This window comes from Cupressus sempervirens, chromosome 10, assembly GCF_028749045.1.
Source record: "Cupressus sempervirens isolate cs-2001-9-10 chromosome 10, ASM2874904v1, whole genome shotgun sequence".
In the NCBI taxonomy this organism is placed as follows: domain Eukaryota; kingdom Viridiplantae; phylum Streptophyta; class Pinopsida; order Cupressales; family Cupressaceae; genus Cupressus; species Cupressus sempervirens.
Genome location: NC_143127.1, coordinates 487703647 through 487727006, shown reverse-complemented (window position 1 = coordinate 487727006; position 23360 = coordinate 487703647). Strand labels below are relative to the sequence as shown.

At 38.5% G+C, this 23360-nt stretch overlaps 1 protein-coding gene across 3 annotated transcripts in view; it reads left to right on the top strand.

The window, feature by feature from the left end:
• LOC149534793 (uncharacterized) overlaps positions 1-23360 on the top strand; it is a 318498-nt gene that overhangs the window by 95681 nt on the left and 199457 nt on the right. For all 3 annotated transcript variants that reach the window (XM_089805050.1, XM_089805051.1, XM_089805052.1), the window contains exons 5-7: positions 12301-12378; positions 12677-12767; positions 12990-13074. In XM_089805050.1, coding sequence (XP_089661176.1) covers positions 12301-12378; positions 12677-12767; positions 12990-13074 — 254 coding nt within the window. The remainder of the gene's footprint in view (positions 1-12300; positions 12379-12676; positions 12768-12989; positions 13075-23360) is intronic.

Genomic DNA, 23360 nt, shown 5'->3' with positions numbered 1-23360 from the left:
AGATTCCAGAAGATTGCCGACGGAAACCGGAGCACGGAAGAATTATAGGAGGAAACTAGGCAGCGGGTGGAATTGGTGGAAGAAGCACGGGAGGAGTTTTTGAATTTGTGTTCGCTGAGGGAAAAGAATCGAGATGGAAGAGCATCGACTCGCACGGCTCGAAGTGTCAATGGAGCAAGAGCGTGGAGTGAACTCTTCGTCCGGGATATACTTCCGCAGGGGACAACTTCAGAAGACCCTTCTTCACCAAGGTTTGCAGCTGTTGAGACTACCGGTGTGGGAGTATAGTCCATTGATGTGGGAGTGCAGACTGCCGGTGTGGGAGTGCAGATCGTCGATGTGGGAGAACAGTCCGTTGGTGTGGGATTGTAGATCGCTGGTGTGGGAGTGCAAAGCCACGATGTGGGAGTGAACAACGCCAGTGTTGCAGGACCGAGCAACGTCGGTTTACAAAAATCAATCATGATGGCGGGACCAAAAGAGAAACTGCCGAAGTTCGATGATGGTACGACCGATCCCATTCGACATTGCAAAAATGTGAAACGATTTGGAGGGCAAATGGGATAACTGATGAAGACGACTGGATGAGGCAATTTTCGGCCACCCTACGGGGCGTGGCAATTGACTGGTTTATTAGTACAGATCCGTAGAAGCTCGATAGTTGGAATAACATTAAAAAGGAGTTTCTGGTCGAATTTCAACTGTTGAGTGACGATAATGAAATTGTAGCAGAGATCTTCAATACTAAGCAAGGGAAGAACGAAATTGTCCACGTCTACGCCAGGAAATTGAAAGATTTGATAAACAAAATGGAAAATAAGCCGGCGGACGGACTTCAGAAAAGGTGGTTCGTGGAAGGCCTACGCCCAAACCTGCGGAAGAAAATGAAAATTGTGCCGCCGTCGTCATACACGGAAGCCTATAATAGAGCATTGAACCTCGAAAGTGAGCAAAAGACAAAGAAGAAGAAGAAGACTAGCTCATCTGATTCTGATGATGATGAGCCTTCCGCAAAAGATAGCAGTGACGATGAAGGTAGTAGCAAGAAGGTCCGCGCCCTATAGAAAGACATGATCCGTATGATGAAGGAGTTAAAACTATGCAGAAGGAGATGAAGGGTAGTGAGTTGTGGTGCACGGAGTGTAAGGCCGACGGTCATACTAAAGGATCTTGTCCAAAGAACCAATTCTGCGACATTTGTCAAATCATGGGCCATTCAACCAAGGAATGTCCCTTTAACATGAAGACAAGAGGATCTTGATGATGCGAGTTTTGTATCACTTACATAACATATTAGGATTTGAATATTCAATAGGGGATATCAAACATGCAACTCCTCTCTTGAAAAGTTATTACCTATGAAGATATAAGCAATAGCTCCAATGTTCCTTACACCATTGGATACTCGCTCAGTTTTATTGATGTGATTTGCTGGTAATCACGTAGGCGGCCTTACGCTATTCATTGAAGGATGACTTGGACTTTGGTGGAATGATGGAGATGACGACTTAGTTTGTGAAATATGCGGAGGCAGATAATGTTGATGGTGGTGGTGATGGAAGATGTGTCTGACAGTGATGATGTTGATGGGAAAATGATGGTTGTGGAAGGTGAATGGATGTGTTCTAATACTTAACTTACTCCTCTAACTTGCTTCTCTAAGCTTCGACTACCCAACTACTTACTATTCTACTCCTACTCCTATGAATGGAAGGTTAGCAAATGGACGGGGATCGAACCTAATGAGAGCTGACCAACGGCCTCACTTCCACAGGTGCAATGATTCAAAGGAATAATAAACTAGCTTACCACACAAAGCTTCCCAACCAGCCGCTAGGATGCTAGTGGCCTAGTATTGATCCCTATCAAACATTTACCAATGCTACCATACAACTATCCGTCTACTTCACTCCTACTTAGCAACTTGAAATGAAACCAACTTTAACAACTTGAAATGAAATCTAACTAAGTGGAAGTAGAAAACATGCAATAATACCCAATGTTCTTAATCAACATGCAAATCGCAATAATGAAAAAGAGAGCAATTTTGGTATTATCTTTGCAACAATTTCTCTGACCCTTTACAAATGAGAGCAAATGGCCTTTTATAGGGGCCAAAAATACAACGGATGGTGGAGATTAAAACAAGATCAACGATCCAGATTAGATCCTCAAAACCCTAATTAGGGGTGACCCTTTACAAATGAGAGCAAATGGCCTTTTATAGGGGCCAAAAATACAACGGATGGTGGAGATTAAAACAAGATCAACGATCCAGATTAGATCCTCAAAACCCTAATTAGGGTTGCCACCCCATTGGCCAATGAGAAGCCGCCACCTCATCAATGGACTAATGAAAAAAGTGCAAAAAGTGGCAACCAATGAGAACGCACCAAAATGGTGGCCAATCAAAAATAGACACTTGTCCTATTTTAGAAGAAAGGGAAATTGCCACTTGGGCTTACATCAAATGATCTTCTAATATAAATCTTCCCTTTTCTTTCATTTTCTTAGCTAAGGCAATGAACTTAGCTAGCCTTTCATTAACTTCTTCCATAGGAGGACAAGGTGTGTGCTTCGCCTTGAGTTCCGTTGTCTTTGCCACGCTGTTCGTTGCTTGTAGTATTTTTTTATGATCCTTCTCATATTCCTTTGCAAATCCAATAAAAGCGCTGAGAGAGGAAAGGGTGCCCAAATGCTTTTTCCTGATGGCAATCTTTCCCAACTCATCCAACCTCGATCCAAAATCTGTTTCATTGACATCCTTTTCTCTAATATTCTCAAAATCAAGTGCCATTTTAAGCCTCGATGATCTGTTAACTCCTTTCCTTCCCTTGCGTATCCAATTCTGCTTTAGATGAGTGTAATAGGCCCCTTGGTTATCTTGAAATGGCTTAGTTGCTTGATCCATCATTACAATTGTCATACCCTTGTATTGGGGAATGTTAAATGTTTCTTCAATCGCTTGTTCGCCAATGTTGGCCAACACTCTCTTCCCTCCATCAAAAATGATGGAATTACTGTTTAGATCAAATCTGGATGCACATTCCATAATCAATTCTTGACAAGGCAATGTGGGAGGAAAGGCCGTTGTGTGTACAATTCCACTCTTGTAAATCCTTTTTGCCAAGGGGAATTGTCCTTCCTTCAATCTGTCCCTCATCCGTATCATGTCCACTGTACAGATATTGGTGTCAATTATTCTCTTCATTTTCGAGAAGAAGGAAGTATTGGGCGTTATATCCTCTTTGTCTTTCTTAGTGTTCGCCTGCTTGGGATTCTTACTTGCACTATCATCCTCCATGCTTGTCGCCCTATTACAGGATGGTAGAGTGGTGGACCAAAAGGCAAGAAGAACCAAGTGGAGCAATCCTTAGCCTAGAACGAAAGATGGATATATCAGCTTAAGCACTCCTTGCAACTCTAGATGATGAAAATTCACCTTAACCGATAAACTTACAGCAACTTTTCAGAACCTAGGATATGACTTTCAAGAAGTTCAAACCCCTTTGCAAATTAGAAATTTACACTCCTAAAACTATGCAACACTTGCCTTTTATGCAAAAATCAAATTTTCATATGTATCTCTTCTCCCAACAAAATTGCCAAAATCTGATATAAAAAATGCAGTCCTAAGTAGGAAAAAATCAGACCTTCACCATGAATTGCTCAAAAATCAGAATCAGATCTGCCTCAATAAAATGCCAAAGATGGAAAATTTTGCCTTTGTCTCAAATTTGCCCAAGCATGAAGTCTGAAATCTGCCCACAAATCTACCTAGGGCACAAATCGCAGCCCACAAATGGAGGAAAAAACCACCAAAATATGCAAGAATTTTGCCCACAAAAAAATCGCCAAGGTCTGAAAATGAAGAAATGCAAGCAAAAATTGCCCAAGCATGCAAAAAACTGCCTTCCACTAAATTCGCCTCCACAAAATTCACCCAAGTCTGGAAAAAATCTGCTCCTCCACAAAATTCGCCCACATGGAGAGGAAGAAATGATTTGTGAAAATGAGATGGGGAGGAGACTCCTTTTATAGCCAATTTTCTTTCTCCATAAAGCTGGCCTACATGGTCTAGGAGAAAACAAAAAACAAAAATTAAATTCAAGTTAAGGCCCACAATTAAATACTTAGCTTAAAAAAATTAATTTTGCTAAAAGAAAATTGCACTTCTAAATTTACCAATTAGCTCCAATCGCAAAACAAAATTAAATGGCCTTGAGGGTGTTAAATATTTCCATTTAATGAGGATTTAGTAATTAATACATCATTAAAATTGTATTTTGGCTAACCAAAAGTCATTTTTCCAATATTAAATTACTAAATTCATTAAAAACTTAAAGTTTTCAAGGCAATTAATCCAATTAAAGCCAATTTTTTGCAATTTTCTACCAAATCGATTTTGCCAAGCTAAAAATTAAAAAATTAAAATTGCATTTAGAACCAAAAATCGATTTTTTGCATTTTTCCTCATTTCGACAAAATTAAAAAAATTTCACCAAAGAAAAATATGAGATTTTCCAAAAACTTTAGTCTAAAAAATTTCTCTTTTGAAAATTATCCAAATTTACAGAGTTAAAACCAAATTTTCAAAAGAAAACGTCTAAGTACAAAATTCACAACTTTATCCTGCCAAGTGTTGTTTTTAACTTAGAAAATTATTTGGCCTAAGGGCAAAATTGATAGCTCTGGAAAATCAAGTTAAGAAGACTGGGTGAAAGTAAGCTAAGCCTCCCCATATTTGTCCTGAAGGTGCCAAGGCGTGAAATTTTCAAAACTCAAAAAAATTTGGGCAATCCAAAAATTTGCCAAGGTGATTAGAAAAAAGGGGGTCCCCAAAAATTTTGGGGCGATGGTGTGAAAATCTCACAACAGATCTCCGCAGGTACTTCTTACACAGGAGGCGTCCCTGTCAAGCAGTAGTGGAAACACCAATAATGCAGGTGCCACATCGGGAGGATACAGGAATAATAGCAGAGGGCAAAACAACAATAACAATACGAACAATAACAATAATAATGGCCGGAGGAGTCGAATTTAGTATGATGCGAATGGATGGCCAATCGTTCAATGCTGAACATGTAATTTGTGGGGTCATTTTGCGCGAGATTGTACAATGGCAAACACACCGAAATTATTATGCAGATGGTGCGGACCTAGCAACCATGACGATGCCAAATGTCCAAAGTCTGGAGTCAACTTGATCACTGTCGAGACAGCTGAAGAAGAGGTTTTGGCGATTACGCAAAGGCAAGCAAAACAGTACCGGGACCCAACAAAGGAAAAGAGGAAATTTGGAGAAGCGTGGGTGGAGATTGGAAAGGCATCGGTGGCGGAAACATCTCAGTTGAAAGACATCACTGACACCTTGGCAAGGAATTCCGCGGAACAAAACATTGTACGAAAAATTCTGCAATCGGAGATACCTATCAAGATAAATGATTTGCTTCTTACAATGCCCCAGCTCCGATCCGCTCTCACAAATATTGCGCCAGCTCAGAGGATACCATGAGAACAAGGTAGAGGGAAAGAAATTGCTGCAGGCGGAGAAGACCAAATGTTGCTAGCCCTCACATCCAGACGGCATCCGACGGTCGTTGAGATGGGGATCTTCGGACATGTTCTCATAGACAATAGTCGATGGAGGGTTCGGCGTAAATGTCTTACCCGAGGAGACTTGGAGGAAGCTAGGACAACTGACGCTGTGGCCACCTACATTCCAGTTGTTGATAGCGGACCAATAGGGCATTAAACCTCTTGGCGTTCTGATGGCACAACCAGTGACGATTGGCACACAACCATTCCTGCTTGACTTTGTCTTGATCCCGTTGAAGAGAAAAGGATACGACGCCATTCTGGGCCGCGGATGGCTTATTCAAGCTAGCGTTAAACATGACTGGAAGAAAAACACTATCATTTGAAAGCAAAGGGAGGAAATTTGTCATTGATTTGCACACCCAGATGGTGGGGGAAGAAGCTTTGTCCTCAGATTCTGAAGCAGAAGATGAAGGGAGGCACTGTATGTAACCAGATCAGGAGGGAGTCCTGCGGTTGGAAGGAGGATCAATAGATGACGAAATGGATTCTGTCAATGGTCTTTACCACTGGCAAATAGAAGACTACGAACTCTTTTTGAGTTGTAATATTCTAAGGGTTGACAAAGGTGAGAAAAAAGAGGAAAATGAGTGTATGAAGGAATACAGAGAAGCGGATGAAGCAAAGGAGGTTACGGTTGAAGAAGGGAAGGACATACAATACAAACCCAGAAAAAGAAAAAATTCTACCGTCCGGAACACAGTGAACAAACCGTGTGGAGAGAAAGGGTTACAACGCACCACGAATGTAGTAGAAAGGTGCTGACAACAAGGAAAACACATCATACGATCTGTACAGGAAACTAAGAGGAAGGGTTTAATAAAAGCTTCAGCGGTACAGAGTGAAGGTTTTCAAATCAAGAATATAGCTATTGACGGCAAGGAATGGTAGCCAACGAAATTCATGGTATGCGACATGGAAAGCCTGAGGGAAAGATTGTATAATCTGAACAAACTCTAGGAGAAGCGATCTGTGGTTCAATGCACTTTGAAAAGACAGGCTATGGGGATAACTCAAGCGTATGATTACGTTCTGCTGGCGGATATGATCATGCAGGTGTTTGAAAAGAAAGTTTTGCCAAGAAGAAGTGGTCCCGCGGACTTGGTATCCTGCGGGCATTGGCCGCGGACACTGAGTATCTTGCGGATAGGGTGTCTTGCAGACACCGCCCGTGGACACCGAGTGTCTCACAGACAGGGTATCCCGCGGACACCGCCCGTGGACACCGAGTGTCTTGTGGGTTGGGTATCCCATGGACACTAAGTGTCCTGCGGGCAGGGTGTCCCATGGACATTGAGTGTCTCGCGGTCACATGGCCGCGGACACAAAGTGTCCTACGGACACGAGTCCGCGGACACCTTTGTCGTGAAGGTGGTGCATGGGTGAAATAGTTCAGAAGGTCCTTTTGCCGCAGAAGGTGACCCACAGGAAGATTGCAGTACACCGGTAGACGTAGAAGAAGGGTGATGGGAGGTTTTAAAAAAAAAAAAGTCAGATTCAAATTGTTTGGAATGAGTAACGGATGATGTCAAAGGGAAGGGGAAGCATCAGTGGTTGCCAGAAAGAGTGTGGAATCGGAAGAAAATCACAAAAATGGTTTGTTCCATACAGTTCTGTGTGGGTTTTGGGGTGCTAATTTGGTTGTGGATATCAGTCGTGGGAAGTGTGACCAGTTGATGAGACCTGGAGCTGCTGCAGGCATGGAGTGTTTGTGTACCAGAGGCACTTGGAGTGGGTGTTGGACATGAGGCTGTCTTGGTGGATGTATAGAGAGCTCGGGAGGAGTTGATCATCCAGTTGAAGGCAGTGCAGCGACGCTTGACTCAGGGTACCCAACAGTTGGAGGCAGAGAAAGCAGCACGGGTGGCTATCAAGGTTAGCTTGATTAAGGAGACGGTATGGTGTTCACAGAGGCTACAGATGCAACACATTTTGGAGACCAATTAGTGTATTCTGTTTTGTTAATCTATCCTGGATATGTTGTAGTTGTCGTCCGAAGACAACTTTCTTCTTTTGGGGGGGATGATGTCGTCGGTAGAAACTGTAGCCTATAGGATGTTGTCGTCGGTAAAGATTTTGTAGCCGACAGGTAGCTTAGGATTGTTTTGTAGCCGACGAACCTCTTCTGGAAGGTTCGGCAGAAAGTATTTATACACCCTCTTGGGTCATTGTAAAGGATCTCATCACCAGTTCTGTAATTTGTTGGCACATGCGAATAAAGGAGTACTGCTGTTCGTGTTCATTATCTGTGTGCATTTCTTGATTAACCTATGCGGTAAACATAGGGGTTGTGCGGACAACAAAAATTAGAAGAAAATGATATTTTGGGAGTGTTTTGCCTTTACCATCTCCGGTACTGCTGGCCATGCCCAAGTTTCCTCCCAAAAAAAATTGGCCGTTTTCGAATTTGCCAAAAAGGAAATGACTTAGGGGACGACCAAAATCTGTCCCTGCGTCTCCGTTTTGTCCCCAGTATGGGTACGAGCACAAAACCATAGGGGACGTGTCCCTGTGTAACACTGATTTTTCTTTATTTGTTTTTAATAAAAAAAGTATATATTTATATATATGTAGCAACAAATAAGTTCATACACCACTGTGCTAATATTAGAGCAACATAGCAGAATGCACCATCACATTTAATAATGTTTTAGTTTAAATAACATAACCAAATGCCAAAATACTCCACCATATCAATGTTTTGGTTCAAAATTTTAAAAACAATAATGTCAACATTACTAATTAGTCATCAGTAATCAAGTATCATAATAGACCATCAAAGAAATCATCACCATTCTTCTGTTGTAGATTTGAAGCACAACAAAGTGGCCCTAACATTGGTATTAGCAATGTCAGGCTTAGCCTCAACATCATTAGGTAGCTCGTGATCATCATCATCAAGTGCAAGTGCATCAAAGTGCGCAATCAAATCTTCCAACTCCACACTCTTGTTCAACATCCCTATTCTTTCCCTCCTCTTTGTTGTAAGTATTATCTTTGTATGTTATGAGCCTCAAGCTTGAATGCACAAAGATCTAGTTACCGACCTTCTTGAAATTTAGTCTATTGCATTTTATTGATTGGATGGAAGTATGTGCTCCATTTTCTCTCAGATGATGATGAACTAGAAACCTATAGAAAATCTCAATTTTGAAATTAGAGGAAATATAAATTCAATATTTATTGGCAAGAAATTAAAAATTAGAATCTTAAGAGTTAAGAATATACTTGAGATAATATGTTCATGGCAATGGGTAGTAGTTGCTGGTACATTTTTCAATGGAAGTACCACCATTTATGAGCATCAACATTGTTCTTAGAGCAAGAGCCTCAACAATCATTGGTGCAAAACTCATGAATTCAGACCTCACTGTAGGTTATATTTGATCGGGAAAGATTCTTGGAAGGGTTGCCTTGTACCCATGAGCCACTTCAGGATCTCTTATGGAGCAACTCTAGTGGTACTCTCCTTGAGGGCTGTTTTACTATAGAAGAGCTCAATACATAGGCAAGGAGATGTAAAGGAGTAGTCATTTTATTCCATCTCCTTACCATGATTATCTGTATTCCTTGAAGAACTTTAGTTTAGGATTTTGCTCTTTCACATTTATGATCTTTTGATATCCTCAATCATGGAGTCTATGCCATCATATACCTCACACAAGCTAGGTCTATCCATGTCACTGTATCGGATCATGCTTAATATAGGCTCATTCAACCTTAAGAAGTACTCAACACAATCCCACTAAAAGTCACCTAATATCATTGGCTTAACAAAAGCTGCTCTCGTACTATTAAATTGCCTCCATATGCTCTAACTAGCATTGATTACCATTCTAGGGAATGCCTCGTCAACTTTTACAAGGCATCTCAAACCAATCGTCTTGGAGGCAAAGTGGGTCTCAACAACCTATGTTAAAATCAAAACACTAATAAATCAAAATCAATATTAAAAAACATAGAAAGTTTTTTACTAAACTAAAGTGACTATATTTCTAAACATATTTAAATTTTTTCTTATTTAACTTACCTTCAAGAGCTCTATTTTCAAGAATTGTCTAAATATGGATTGCATCATATGGTGTTTTTTGACAAACAATTGAATCTCTTGTGCATCTTCATACATTTTTTTGATCCCCTAAATTTTAGTGCCAATTTTTTTGCTGCATTAGGTTGAGTGAATGGACAACACAATGTGTCCAAAAAAATGGGTTCGAAGCGCTCCTGAACCAATAACATGACAACACTACAATTCTTGGCATTGTTGGTTATTTTGTGAACAACATTTTGAGGGTCAACTTTCTCAATGGATTGGACGAGAATGTTTGCAATGAAAGGACTATCCTTCACCTTCCTTCACAATCCATAACTTTCAGAAACAATGAACCTCATGTGGACATTGCAATAACATTGACTTAAGGATGATTTATCTCATCTTGCTATACATCGGATACTACGGTCACACCTGTTTCTATCCATGAACCCTTGATGGGCTGCATGAGAGTGTCTACATGGATCACCTCTTTGTCCAATAAACTAGTGCACACCTTCTCATAACATGGGCCCTTGAACCCCTTTGGAGCTTCACTAATTGATCTCACTAATTTTTGCCAATATGGTGAGTGGATAACATTAAATGACAACTCATTTGCATGTATGCATCTCGCTATGTCTCCATCAACAATTTCTCTAGCTTCTTTCTGAAATGATATTTCCAAGGGCCCCTTTGCTCTCTTATTTGTCACTGTTTCTTGAGGAGCACACAACAATAGATGGCCGTCATGGGTTCAGTGGGAGTGGAAATTGAAGCTGTAGACGATGATTTTGTTTTATTTTTTGAGTTTTGCAAAGGATGAGAATGAGCATTCTCAGTTGCTTCATCTCCTAATTTTTGCTCATGAATATGTTTGTTCATAATGTGGTTTGGAAGAAGGGTTTTAGATAGTACCCCATTAATTCTTGGTTCCCTTTTACAAAATCTAATGTCTTTTTGAGGAATAAAGCATAAATGTAATTTCACTCTACTATAAGAGCTACTAAATCCCTCATTGCAATGGCTGCAAATCCACAAAAACATCTTCCACTTGACATTGGTTGAAACATTTCTATACATTTCCACAGTGGAGGGTATCTGTCTGTTTTCAAGTTGAGGTTTTGGTGCTAGAAATACTTACCATTCTATGAATCTACAACCAACACACAAAGCAAAAATAACTGATAAAAGAAAATATAACTGAACTTAGAGAGCTCATTTCATTTTGTAGATAAGATAAGATAATAAACAAACAAACAACAAACAACGATGACCATAAACAAAACCTTACTATTTGTTATTTATCTCTGTTATGTCCCAGATAAAGGCTACACCATAAGGACAACTTAAATTTACTGAGATTTGCAGACTTAAAACACCCAAAAAATTGGGGGTGATATGCTTCAGCAAGGATCACAATAAATTCACAGTTACTTGTCCAAGCTTGAAAGATGGGAGCAAAATCAACTTGCAATGAGTTTCAACACTGAAAATATCTGACAGTGACACCTGGAGTAGATAATTTATTGCGCCACGCTAGGAAATCTATGCCCAGAAACATCCAAATAAAACATCGTAAAATTGCCTGAAATGCACGAACTATACCATTGCCTTCCACAAATGACATAAAATGGGAAAAACACTTCATAGGTAACTTGCTTTCAGGTTTGGAAGGTCGAATAGACATAAAATAGAAAAAAAAAAGACTATTGAAAAGTCAACAAAATGATGTTTGTAGCCAAATTCGTTCCAAATTTGACCAAAATTCTTCCTGGGCTCGCACGACTGTTTCGAAAGTTGATGAAATAATCTCCAAATTGCAGGGTCCTGTGTGGAGAATTTACTGTAAATTCCTTGGTCTGATGTCAAGTTTGCAGAGAATTCGCATTGCCTTTTGAATTTGTAGTGAATTGACTTTTGAATTCCACTGCAACTGAATGAATGTGGTAACTAAGCTTTTTGATGATGAACACTGCCTGAATCTCATTATATACTTATTAAGTTTTAAATGCAGAGATTGTTTGATGTTTTCATCTACATAATATCAACCTTAATGATCTAGCTATTAATATTGTTTTCTTGAATTTTAAGTAACTATACTCAATATATGATCTTTGAAATGCAATATATTTACATTGCGTAGTTAAAACAAGAGGAGTTCTTATGGGCATTGATGTAAATGATATTTTTAGTGGAATTATTTTGGTCTGCTTACTTTTACATCTTACGCATTGGACACGGTACTTCAATATGTACTATTTATTGAGGTGCTGGATCATTACTTTGGTTTAAATTGATGAAAATAAATTTTTAAATATAATTCAAACCACAAAGGATGCATTGTGCCACTGGTTTTCCAATTTGATGCACTTCGACATATGCAATCAGAGATCCTTTGTTTGGCTCTTAGTCCCTCGTGCTAAACTTTTGGCAGTTTATTTATCATTATTTTAGTAGTTTGTTCTTGCAGTTGTATTTAGTTAATCAATGTTGCAAACAGTACTCTTACACCCTTCGCTTCCTTTTTAATTATATGCATTCTATTGTAGGAAGTATCCATTCTAATATTTGGGGCCACAGTTATTGGGAATTTAATTTGCATATTTGAAACAAACTTTTCATGTTTATGTTTTCTGATTTTGTTTTAATTTTTTGGAAAACCAAGGCAGTATTCTAGCGAAGTTACGCTGGCTGGATAAAAATGATATTGCAGCGGTAGCAGAGTGTAAGAGTCTTCTTCTTGGAGGGTAAGGACCTTTGGTGATGTGTTCTAAAATGTTGTCTGTTTCTAATTTTGTATCATTTTTCATATATGAAAATTAGGTGCTAAGAGGATGCAAGGAATCCTTTGCTAAGTGAAACCATCAAACTACTTCATAAGCCATACAAACCAAATACCATCATAACCTCAGATATAATCTCGGATAAATGAGCTCAAGAATGTAACTGAATGCTTTGAAGCATTTTGTTTCTTATATCAATATTAATTGAACATCTCAACCTTCATATATAAGCATTAGTCTAATGAAACACCCTTTGTTGCAGACATGACTATGTTGTATGGAAGCTATGCGGGGTACTTGTAACAGATGCAACTACTGCCTCCACCACAGGTTTGACAGATCTTTCATTTCAGGTAAAGTGTAAATCGATAGGCATTTATTGGATTACATGTTTTACTTCTTGACATGCATGATTGACTCTACTTATGCAGAGAATCATGATCTTAGCTTATCATTTAGTTTTCAATTTTTATATAAACAAATAGAAATGCTGAAAATCATGTTCTTGTCATATCATTTTGTTGAAACAGTTAACATGCTTGTAGATTACATTCTCATTTTTTTCATTCACACAGTATGCAGAGTCCTTGATAAAAAGAGTAAATCTGGGACATTGGCTAGAAATGCTTCCATACATAGCACCAGTGGACATCCCCTGTGGTAGGGATTTCAATTATTTATGTTAAATTTGTTTTATTATTCCAAGATCATCATAAAGTAACTGAAAGTCCTCTTTAAAGACTACCTTTAATCTGTCTTGCGTATCAATGGAGGTTTGGTCAATTTATGTATAGTAGCCAATTATCACATGTACTTGTGGCTAGGAAAAATTGTAGAAAAATTGCTTTATTGTCTTGTCCATTTTTCCATCTTGATTGTTTCACATCTTTAGTGCCCGATAGAATACTTTGATCCAGTTTTGGTAAACTTGGGCAATTTTTGCTTTTCATCTCTAGGGCTTACCATGACTTCATTCTTATAGAAGCTTATTGCTTGGAATGTGCTTTCTACTGTGATGTCCCCTTTTTAGTAGGTGTCAAGGGTGTGGTCATGTTAGCTCATCATTGCGACCCTCGTGAGCTAAAAACTTGACTTGAGCGTCTCTAGTGGCTGACTTACTATATACAGTAGGTTAGTATTGGCTAGTTTCCATTGTTGGCATGACACTTGGGCGTGATACGTGATCTGTATTGCTTCTGCATTTGAGTGGATTACATGATGAATTATGGGCTATGATATAATTGACATTGTTTAAGTTAATTAAATAACATTATAAGCCTAAGTTGAAAGTCATTAATAGTAAAGTGCAATATGGCACCCAGAGGGATTTAATTAATGATAATTCAAATTTAACAGAATGCTTAAGTGAAAAGCGAGTTATGTTTTAAGAGAAAAGTGTGATGAGAAAGATACTAGTCATGTGTGAAGAAGAAGCTGTATGGATCGATTATTATAAAAATGCAGCTCAAGGTCAAATTGATCATCATTACTGTTTGCATAACTTTGTTGGTGAAAGTGAATTTGTGGCAAGGGTTTGTAGTGACTGATCTGCAGGCATTGGTAATTCTTGCAGAATTTAGAGCACCGTGAATCAGCATTTAATGCTGGTGAATAGTGCAACTACGACGTCCATACTTAGCAGCTTATCTATGATTAATGGTGGATGCTTCGAGGGGGAATTTCCATCATTTCTTCTCACTGATAATTGCAGAGTTAAAAGGGATAAGTTTCAACATCTCACAACAGCATTTCCTTTGGCTGCGATCACTTTTCCTGGGCCCGCGTTTGCATCTTTGTGGCACTGTTTTCCTTAGAGGGTGGCTATGTTGGTTTTTTTAGCACATATGCCTATCTTGCTTAGCACTTTGGGTTGCTGAGATCAGTTCTAGGTTTCTTACTTTGCAAATTATTTAGCATTTCAATGCATGTGTACATCATTGTAAATATTTCAATTTCATCAATTGCAAATAGAAGAGTTTTTGTGCAAAGTCTGCATTGATAGATTTGAATTTCAAAGCATTGCAATTGTTTATAATTCAAAAAACAAAAAAAATTATATATTGCCAAAACACAAAAAATTGCAAAACTTTGAAAACAAAACAGATCTTTTCTTCAGCATGGTTGGAGTTATTCCCACGAAGGCTCTTTGTAGTGTTATTAGAGCAGTTTCTTGTGGACATTCAGGGAACTGGGATCATTCATACAACAGCAAAGATTTATTCAAGGGGTTCATTATACCCGCATAGGTAGAGCTTCATCACAAGGTGAAGGCGAACATGGAATTCAGTTTTACACTATGGGTGACAGAAATGCAGGTAATGCAGGTAATGATGATGATAGAGAGGCTAGGTAATTACTCAGGAACCTTGCAGCTGGTTGAGACCAGGTATATAATGTACTGCAGCAACTTTCTGACACCTTACAGCACATTACCTTACCCAGTGCTCGTAATAGAGAGATGAGTATTTCATTGAGTACACACAGGTCTGGAGATGATTATAAAGCTAATCCTACAGGTACACATGACAAGCATTTGTGTCCTACTTTCCTGACGCCTGAGTTGGATGAGGTTAGCATTGAGGTTGAGGCAACACTTTTTGCTGATGACCTAGTGGCTCTATATGTAGAGTGAGATGCATTATTACAGGAGGTGAAACAAAATTGAATCTTGGCAGGTTTATGAGCTAGAAGTGAGAGCATTTCAAAGGTAGACCTGATGCGAGACTGAGGCATAGAACCAATCGTTTGAAATAGTTAACCGATAAGTTGACTTTGACTCATCTTGATGGGAGTGGTAAGGTAGCAACTAGAGCTTGGGTTCACAAGCTTGACACATATCTCTCATTGCATCTTATGTCTGAAGAAGACACTATTTGGTTTGCTTTGTTGCATTTGGATGGAATAGCCCATGATTGGTGGTACCATGGGTTAACTTCTCTACACCATGATCAACCACTTCATATCAGGAGTTTGTAGACAGAATGGAAGAGAGATTTGATGGGAAGGACCTAGAGTCCTACTTCTGTGAGTGTTAGTAAACAGATTTGTCCTTCTGCAATAATGAAATAAATTGACTCTTAAATACCTAGAAAGAAGAACAACCAAAACTAATAGTTGGATAGATTATCATTGCATTGAAAATCTTCCTCTGAATTCAAAGGTACAACTCCTCCTAGAAAGATCTACAACGAATTGAATAAAAGAGCGTATCTTTAACCTGAAGATACAAAGGGCTTTCTAACATTCATTCATAAGCATTAAATGAATGTGATTATAAGATTTGTGGGATAAGAAAGAAACAAATAAGTGAACTACAGATCACTCATCTAATCTTCCTAAAACAGAAAGGCAAAAGAGATCTTGATGTTCATTTATAAATGTGAAAACATCAAGCCCACAAACTTGTAATGCACACATAACCTTGAAGATATGGGACATAACAATATTTAAGAATGATTGAAATCACCTACAGAAATATTTCAATCAGAAAACCACACGCCAGAACCTACAGATTCAAATATGCTAAATCCTCTTTATTCTTAAGCATTTGACAAAATAACCAACAGATAATTTCATATCTGCCCCCCTTCAATCAGTTTTACAAAAAAAAAAAAAAACATTAAGACTTCCCCCTGCTGTCTATTACACTGACACTCAGAAAATGTGTCTTCTTCTTGTGGCAGCCTCAGGACCCTCCACCGTGAAAAGAAGAACCCTGGATGTCTCCTTTGGCATATTTAATTCTTTATGTTACCAACCATCTTTTTCAGTTTTCATAACTGATTTTTCTTTTCTTTAAATTCATCTCCCTTGTCAAATTGTCAGGTATAATATTTCAACATACTAAAGCCATGATAACAATTGGGATATTACATCATTTGGGAAATATGTATATGTCCCCTTTGAAAGGCTCAAGAATAGATTCTATAATTCCTCTCTGTCTATATATAATGGGCCTCTGTCATGGGAGCCTACAACGCACGTATGCAAATTCTTGGTCCATGTATTTTAACAAAGCCTTCCCTCTAAAGGGCTCATCATGAATTTATATCTCACGAGATGGAGATTTTTCATTCGGCTTGATGGTAATTCTAGTTAGCTTGCATTCAGGTTTATCTTGCTTCTTGTCTACTTATGAGCCTATCTATCCCAAGCTACTTCCAATGAAATTTTGATCAAAGTCATTCAAATCTCTTCTAATTGGCACTTGGAATGCATTTGGTCAAGCATCTTACACACCTATATGCATCTCAATCCTCATGCTCTTCACAACTGAGAACCTCTCTCTATTTGACAACAATCGATGGCTTGCGACTGGAAAGCGAGAGAAACCCCTTTTTCTTGATCTGTTATGTAACTGCTATTTATTAGAACCCAAGAACATCCGGACAAAGATGATGATCAACTACGTAACCCTCCTCATCATAGATTCCCATTGAATATTGACTATGCAATAAATTCCATCACTGCTATCAAGAGGGATCATTCTTGGTCCAAATATGGAAAGTAGCATGCCTGTTTCACAAACTTTGGAGTTGTTGCTTCAGAAGTCTTCACTCAATCCATGAATCTCACATCGGAATTTTGTTTACCGTATGGGGTAAATAGTTTAATGCATACAGACAAGAGCATGTAACACAGTAGTAATCCTTTTACTATTCACATATATGCTGAAGAGATTACATAGTGCTTCTAATGATGATTACAACAATGATCCAAAGTTGTACATATACCATCCCGAAGAACCTTCCCAAAGGGGCCCGTCGGCTATATAACAATTACTGACGACATCAACCTGTCGGCTACACAATATTTACCAACGACATTATCCCCCCCAAAAGAAAAAGTTGTCTCCGGACGACAATTACAAAATATTTGAGACAAATTAACAAAATGGAATACATTAATTGACTAACTACAACAAAATAGATCTGTTTCTGTCACACCACTTTCACTTTCGTCCCGTGCCTACACCAAACTGGTCTCCAAACCACGTTGCATTTGTAGCCTCTACTAACGCAATACTGTCTCCTTAACAAGCTGACCTTGATAACCACCCGTGCTGCTTTCTCTGCTTCCAACTGCTGGGTACCCTGAGCCAAGTGTCGTTGTACTGCCTTCAATTGGATGATCAGCTCCTCCCGAACTCTCTATGCATCCACCAAGACAGCTTTACGTCCAACACCTACCTCAAGTGCCTCAAAGCATATCACCCCTCTCGAAAGACTTGCTCCGTTGATCTTTCCACCTCTGGTACACAGACACTCCATGCCTGTAGCAGCTCCAAGTCTCATCAACTGGTCACACTTCCACTACTGATAACTGCACCGACAAGAGCATGTAACATAGCAGTACTCCTTTTATTATTCGCATATATGCCAAAGAGATTACATAGTGCTTCCAATGATGATTACAAGAATGATCCAAAGTTGTACATATACCATCCCGAAGAACCTTCTTGAAGGGGCCCGTCGGCTACATAACAAGAACCTTCCCGAAGGGGCCCGTCGGCTATATAACAATTACTGATGACATCAACCTGTCGGCTACACAATATTTACAGACGACAAATTTCTTTGGTGCAACTGCACCTCACATCGCCTTTGTTTCATGAAAGTGAGTATCAACCAAGTACACATTGAATCCCATCTCTTGTATCCATATTCTCATCTACATGGTGGAAGAGCTCGTTGCGTACTCAACTGGAGGCTTTTATTGTAATTAGTCCATTGATGATTACACTTGCTATTAATACCATCATTTTCATTACCCATGGCGTGTGTTATATGCTCGGAGTGGGAGACTCATGTTTCGTAAATTTCACCAATTTTGTATAATGAGTGTAGGCATGAATGTCTTATGCTACCTATGTTGTCTAGGATTCCACATTTTTGGCTTTCTCAAGAACCCATTCAAATTTCTAATTTTGAATTTGCTTATCCTACAAGCCTGGGCCGACGACTCGATGCTATCATCATGTCAAACACTTGATCTACTTCTGTATCACTTGGGCTTGTGTTTGTATTCTCTCTATTGTATATATATGCTTCATGGAACGAATTAGATGATTCACTGATAGTTCTCATCAACCTTCTAGCACATCTGTCGTAGGCTCATATTGCCGACTTAGAGTTGTTGAAAGTATCGATCTCTCATTTAGAATAGAGGTCTCTTCTAGAGAAATATCGGATCTTTCAACTATACATCCAAGAGCTTCCTTAATAGAGCGTTATAACTTGAAAGAGTTGGGTATCAATATGACTAGTGATTAGATAACTATATCTGATGTAAATGTGCTATTGATGATGGTAGAAATCACATATAACCACTCAAAACTAGATCTTCTATTTTGGTGATCTTGATACTTTCCTATCGGCTCGCAATGCTTGATTTTTTTTTTGAATGTTGGGGATCTTGTAGCCCACAAGGACTGTGTAAGTGTTTTCCATCTTTGCATAGACCAATTTGGGACATATTGGACTATATTAAGAATGCTTAATATTGGCAGTTCACAGTTCAAATGATATATACCTTGCGTGCACAATACTCTTTAAAATCATGCTAATGAATTCAAAGTTTTCACTTTTGAATTGGTGAAGCTGAAAATTGACTCTTTGCTTCTGCTTTTGCATTTCAGTCCATGAACTACTAATGGTGGGCCCCTGATGAATCCAGATTCTAACTTGAACTATATGACCCCTTTGAACCATTACTTCTACATTGAAACTGCATCCTTGAATTGTAGATGTTGAGCCATCAAAATTTGAACCTCTGAACTTGAACTCTTGATTTGATCATTCATGCTCTTGAACTTGAACTTTGAAACTTGAAACTGAATTTGAATTCAGTTTTGAACTTTGAGCCACTGATCCTCTGAATCTACATTTCCAACCTGGCAAGGTGGACCTCTGAACTTGAAGGTTAAACTTTGATTCTGTAAACTCAAACTTGAACTCTGATCCATGAACTCAATTTTGAACTTTGAACTTGAACCTCTGAACTTGACGTTCAAGTTCGGGTTCAACATTTCTTCAGAACCTTCTTCACAAGTCACAATCTACAAAACAATCATTAGTAGTAAAAACCAATCAAAACACCAAGATGATTTAGAGATTTTTCCCATGGGGCCAATTTTCAAAGTTTAAAAATTGTGTGCTAAAAGCATGCTTACAGTGAGTTAGCTCAATTGAAGCAAATTGGTAGACTTGAGGCCTTTAACAATGAATTTTAGTGTATATCAATGATTGTTTATGACATTTTAGAGAGGAGGCATGTAATGCTCTTTGTAGAGGGTTTGATTGAATCTCTCAAGGGTTGGATTAAGTTACTTGATCTACCCACCTTGCATGAAGCTCTGAAGAAAGAAATAAATTTGGAAATCTCTACTCCATGAAGTAAATTTCCTTCTAAACAATCTACTTCCTCTTATGACAGCAAGACAGCTCCCAAGAAGGTTGAAAATCCAAATTCAAAGAGACCTATGTCAGCCCCTTTAGATTAGGACACACTTAATGATCTAAGGAGGAAAAGACCATGTTTCTATTTTAGGGTCCATATGATGAGAAGCATGAGGGTCGCATGAAGCCTAAGATTAGAAACAAACTTATGGAGTCGTTTTATGAGGATGAACATAATTCTGATTTTGTGGGGCAGCCGGTTGATCATGAGGAAGAAATTACTTTAAGAGTTGGTTAATTTTGAAAAGTTTGATGATGATTCCAACCTTAATGTAGTATATCTCTCTCCCATGATAAAAGAGGGATCCTTCAAGATGCGGGGCCTCTTAGCGAGGTAGTGTGTTGTTGTATTGTTGGCACGACTTCATGGATTCACGACTGGTATTCAGAAGGGGTATACAGATTGAAGAGTTTGAAGGCATGAGAGTTAAGGTGGCTGATGGTTACACACTCGTGTAACAAGATGATTTTTGTGCTTCCCATGAAGTTGAATAACTATGAACTCAAAGCTGATTTCTATGTTGTTAACATGGGAGGCATTGATGTGGTTTTGGGTATGAGTTGGTTACATACTATTAAGGCTTTTTCTCTCAGCTTTGAGAACATGGAATGAAGTTTGAAGTTATGGTAAGAAACATATTCTCAAGGCCACGTGAGAGGGTAATCTGAGAGAGATTTCATTCTGACACATACATCATCTCATCAGGCATGATGGAGTAGAGTAGGTAGCACAGTGTAGGTTGTTACCTACTCATGATGAGATAGGGAAACTAGCCTACCATTTGGATATAGAGCAACTTAGAACTAAACACTCTAAAGTCTTTAGTGATATACCAACACGAATGCCACTTGATAGAGGCATAGAGAAAATCATTGATCTTGAGGAAGGCACTAAGCCCATCATGATCACTCCTTACACACACTCCATGTGCCCGAAAGACGAGATTGAGAAGACTATTTAAGAGTTGGTAGATATGGGACATATTAGGTTGAGTATGTCCCCTTTTGCTTCATTAGTGCTTTTTCTAAAGAAAAAGGATAGTACGCTTAAGATGTGCATTGTTTATTGAATACTGAATAAGAGAATCATTAAAACTGGTATTCGATCCCACGCATTGATGAGATGATACATAAGCTACATGGTGCATATTACTCTAAAATTGATTTGAGATCAGGCTATCATCATATTAGAGTTGACAACTTTCAAATACTATTATTGTTGCTTTGAATTCTTAGTCATGCCTTTTAGTTTGACTAATGCTCTTGCTACATTCTAGTCCACTGTGAATAGTCTTTCACAACCACTTAAGGAGGGGGTTTGTTATGGTTTTCTTTGATGATATCCTTGTCTACAGTAAGACATGGGATGATCAAATCTCTCATTTTGATATAGTTAAGGATATATTGGGTAGGGCTTCCTTGTATACCAAGGAGTCCAAGTGTGCTTCGAGTATGACAAAGCTATTTTGGTCATATCATTAATGCTAAGGGAGTTTGCATGGATCTTGATAAGTGCTGTACTTGATTGACCTACTCCAAAGAACCTGACACAGACTAGAGGATTTATTGGTCTATGTGATTTCTCCCATTGATTTGTAGTTGGGTTCTCTCGTCATACAACTCCTTACTGATTTGACAAATAAGGGTGGTTTTGAATTGACCTCCTAGGCACATGAGTGCTTTGAGAAGTTAAAGTAGATTATGACATCATGCCCACTTCTAGCATTGCCAGATTTTTCTCTGTCATTTGAGTTACATTGTGATGCCTTTGGTGATGGCATTGGTGTTGTACTTTCCTAGGATCGCCATTCTATTGCCTTTGAGAGAAGGAAGCTTAGGGGTCATGAGAGAGATTTTAGTGTTAATAACAAGGAGATGTTGGCCATAATGCATACCTTGGCCTAATTTAGGTAGCATCTACTTGGCAGTAAGTTTTGTATTAAAAGTTTAAAACCAATCACAATAGCATGAAACATTTCCTTGGATGTTGAGATCTTAATGAGAGACAACAGAAGTGGGTCCACAAACTTCAATCTTATGATTTTGATTTTTCATATATAAAGATACTTAGAACGTGGTTGTTGATGCACTCTTGTGGAGACCTCATTTATATGCTAAGACTAAGATGTCTGAGGATTGGAGATACTTGATCCTTGTTGAGTATGCTAGAAATCCTTGGGCATCTGGCAATATTGAGGGGTGTGTTATATATTTGACCTTTCGACTCAAACAAAAAAGCCATACTACTGAAATGATTTATTATCAAACACTTGGTATTCCATGCCTAGAAATTACATTTTATGATGTAAAGCATCATAAAGAGCAAGTTTGAAACAAGTACCATAAACTTTTTCTAAAAATGTAATTTTATTCATTAAATGTGCATAATGTTCCACACAGGCTGTGAAACTGACCAGTAAAGAAAAATAAATCAAAACCTGATTTTGCACATAAATACAAATGTAGAAAGAAAGAACATAAAAGCAAAGGGGTTCATAGGTGCCAACCATTGCTTGGAATGACGGGCCTATTACTAATTGTCCACGCTCTTGTTTCTGCTGTCCTGCCTTTCCATGCTCCTTCTCCAAGTCTTGCAAGTGCAAAGATGAGTTGGATCAAAACGATCTAAGCAATGGCCAACAAACTCACCATTTCGCCCTTCATATGCATTTACATAAAAAATCCTAAGATCCTGATTTATCTTTCTAACATGTTTGTTTCCTGTGCAACACCCAATTTCTTATAAGTACGCGGATATAACTGTAGGCTTCCACAATGGTTATTGAGCCCAGCGTGCTTATAAGAGGTTGGATCATCAGAGCTGATTAAAAGTGCAATAAGAATGTCAAAGGGATGTAATCATTTATGAAACCTTCTATTGTTAAAACAAAGAGGGCTACAACAAGTTATATCATTGAGGGAAAAGAGTATAGTATCTTTTAACTGTTTAAGGGACAGATTTACATTAGTTTGAAATGTTACAGTTAGCTACAATATCTCTTTGCCAAACAGTTACAAAGTCTATTTAAGTAAAATCAGCTTGAAAATGAGAGTACATCATAGAGAATTAATGAAAAGTAGTGCATCTTTTAAAGCTACCAGTGTACAAGCATCTCAAGAAAATAAAGGGGTCAGCTTTGATAAGATTTCATCTATTGTACTCCTATGCAAATGCAGAAAAGCCATAGTATAATCCAATGACAGTATGATCAGCTGCAGAATTAGAATTTCCCAGTGAAATTTCAAAGAAAATAATGATATAAAGTGTGTGCCTTGTGATCAATTTCAGCAAAGTGCTAATTGAAATGAGATAACCTAAATGTGAAAAAATGAATACATTGATGCTTGTAAGTGCCAAAAAGGTGTTGCAGCAGTCGTCATTTAGAATTACTAGCATGTGATTATGAAAAAAGCAATGAGACCAATGAATGGTGTGAATTACAGCACGAACAGGGGGCACAAGAATGTGGACAAATAGCATGATTTCTG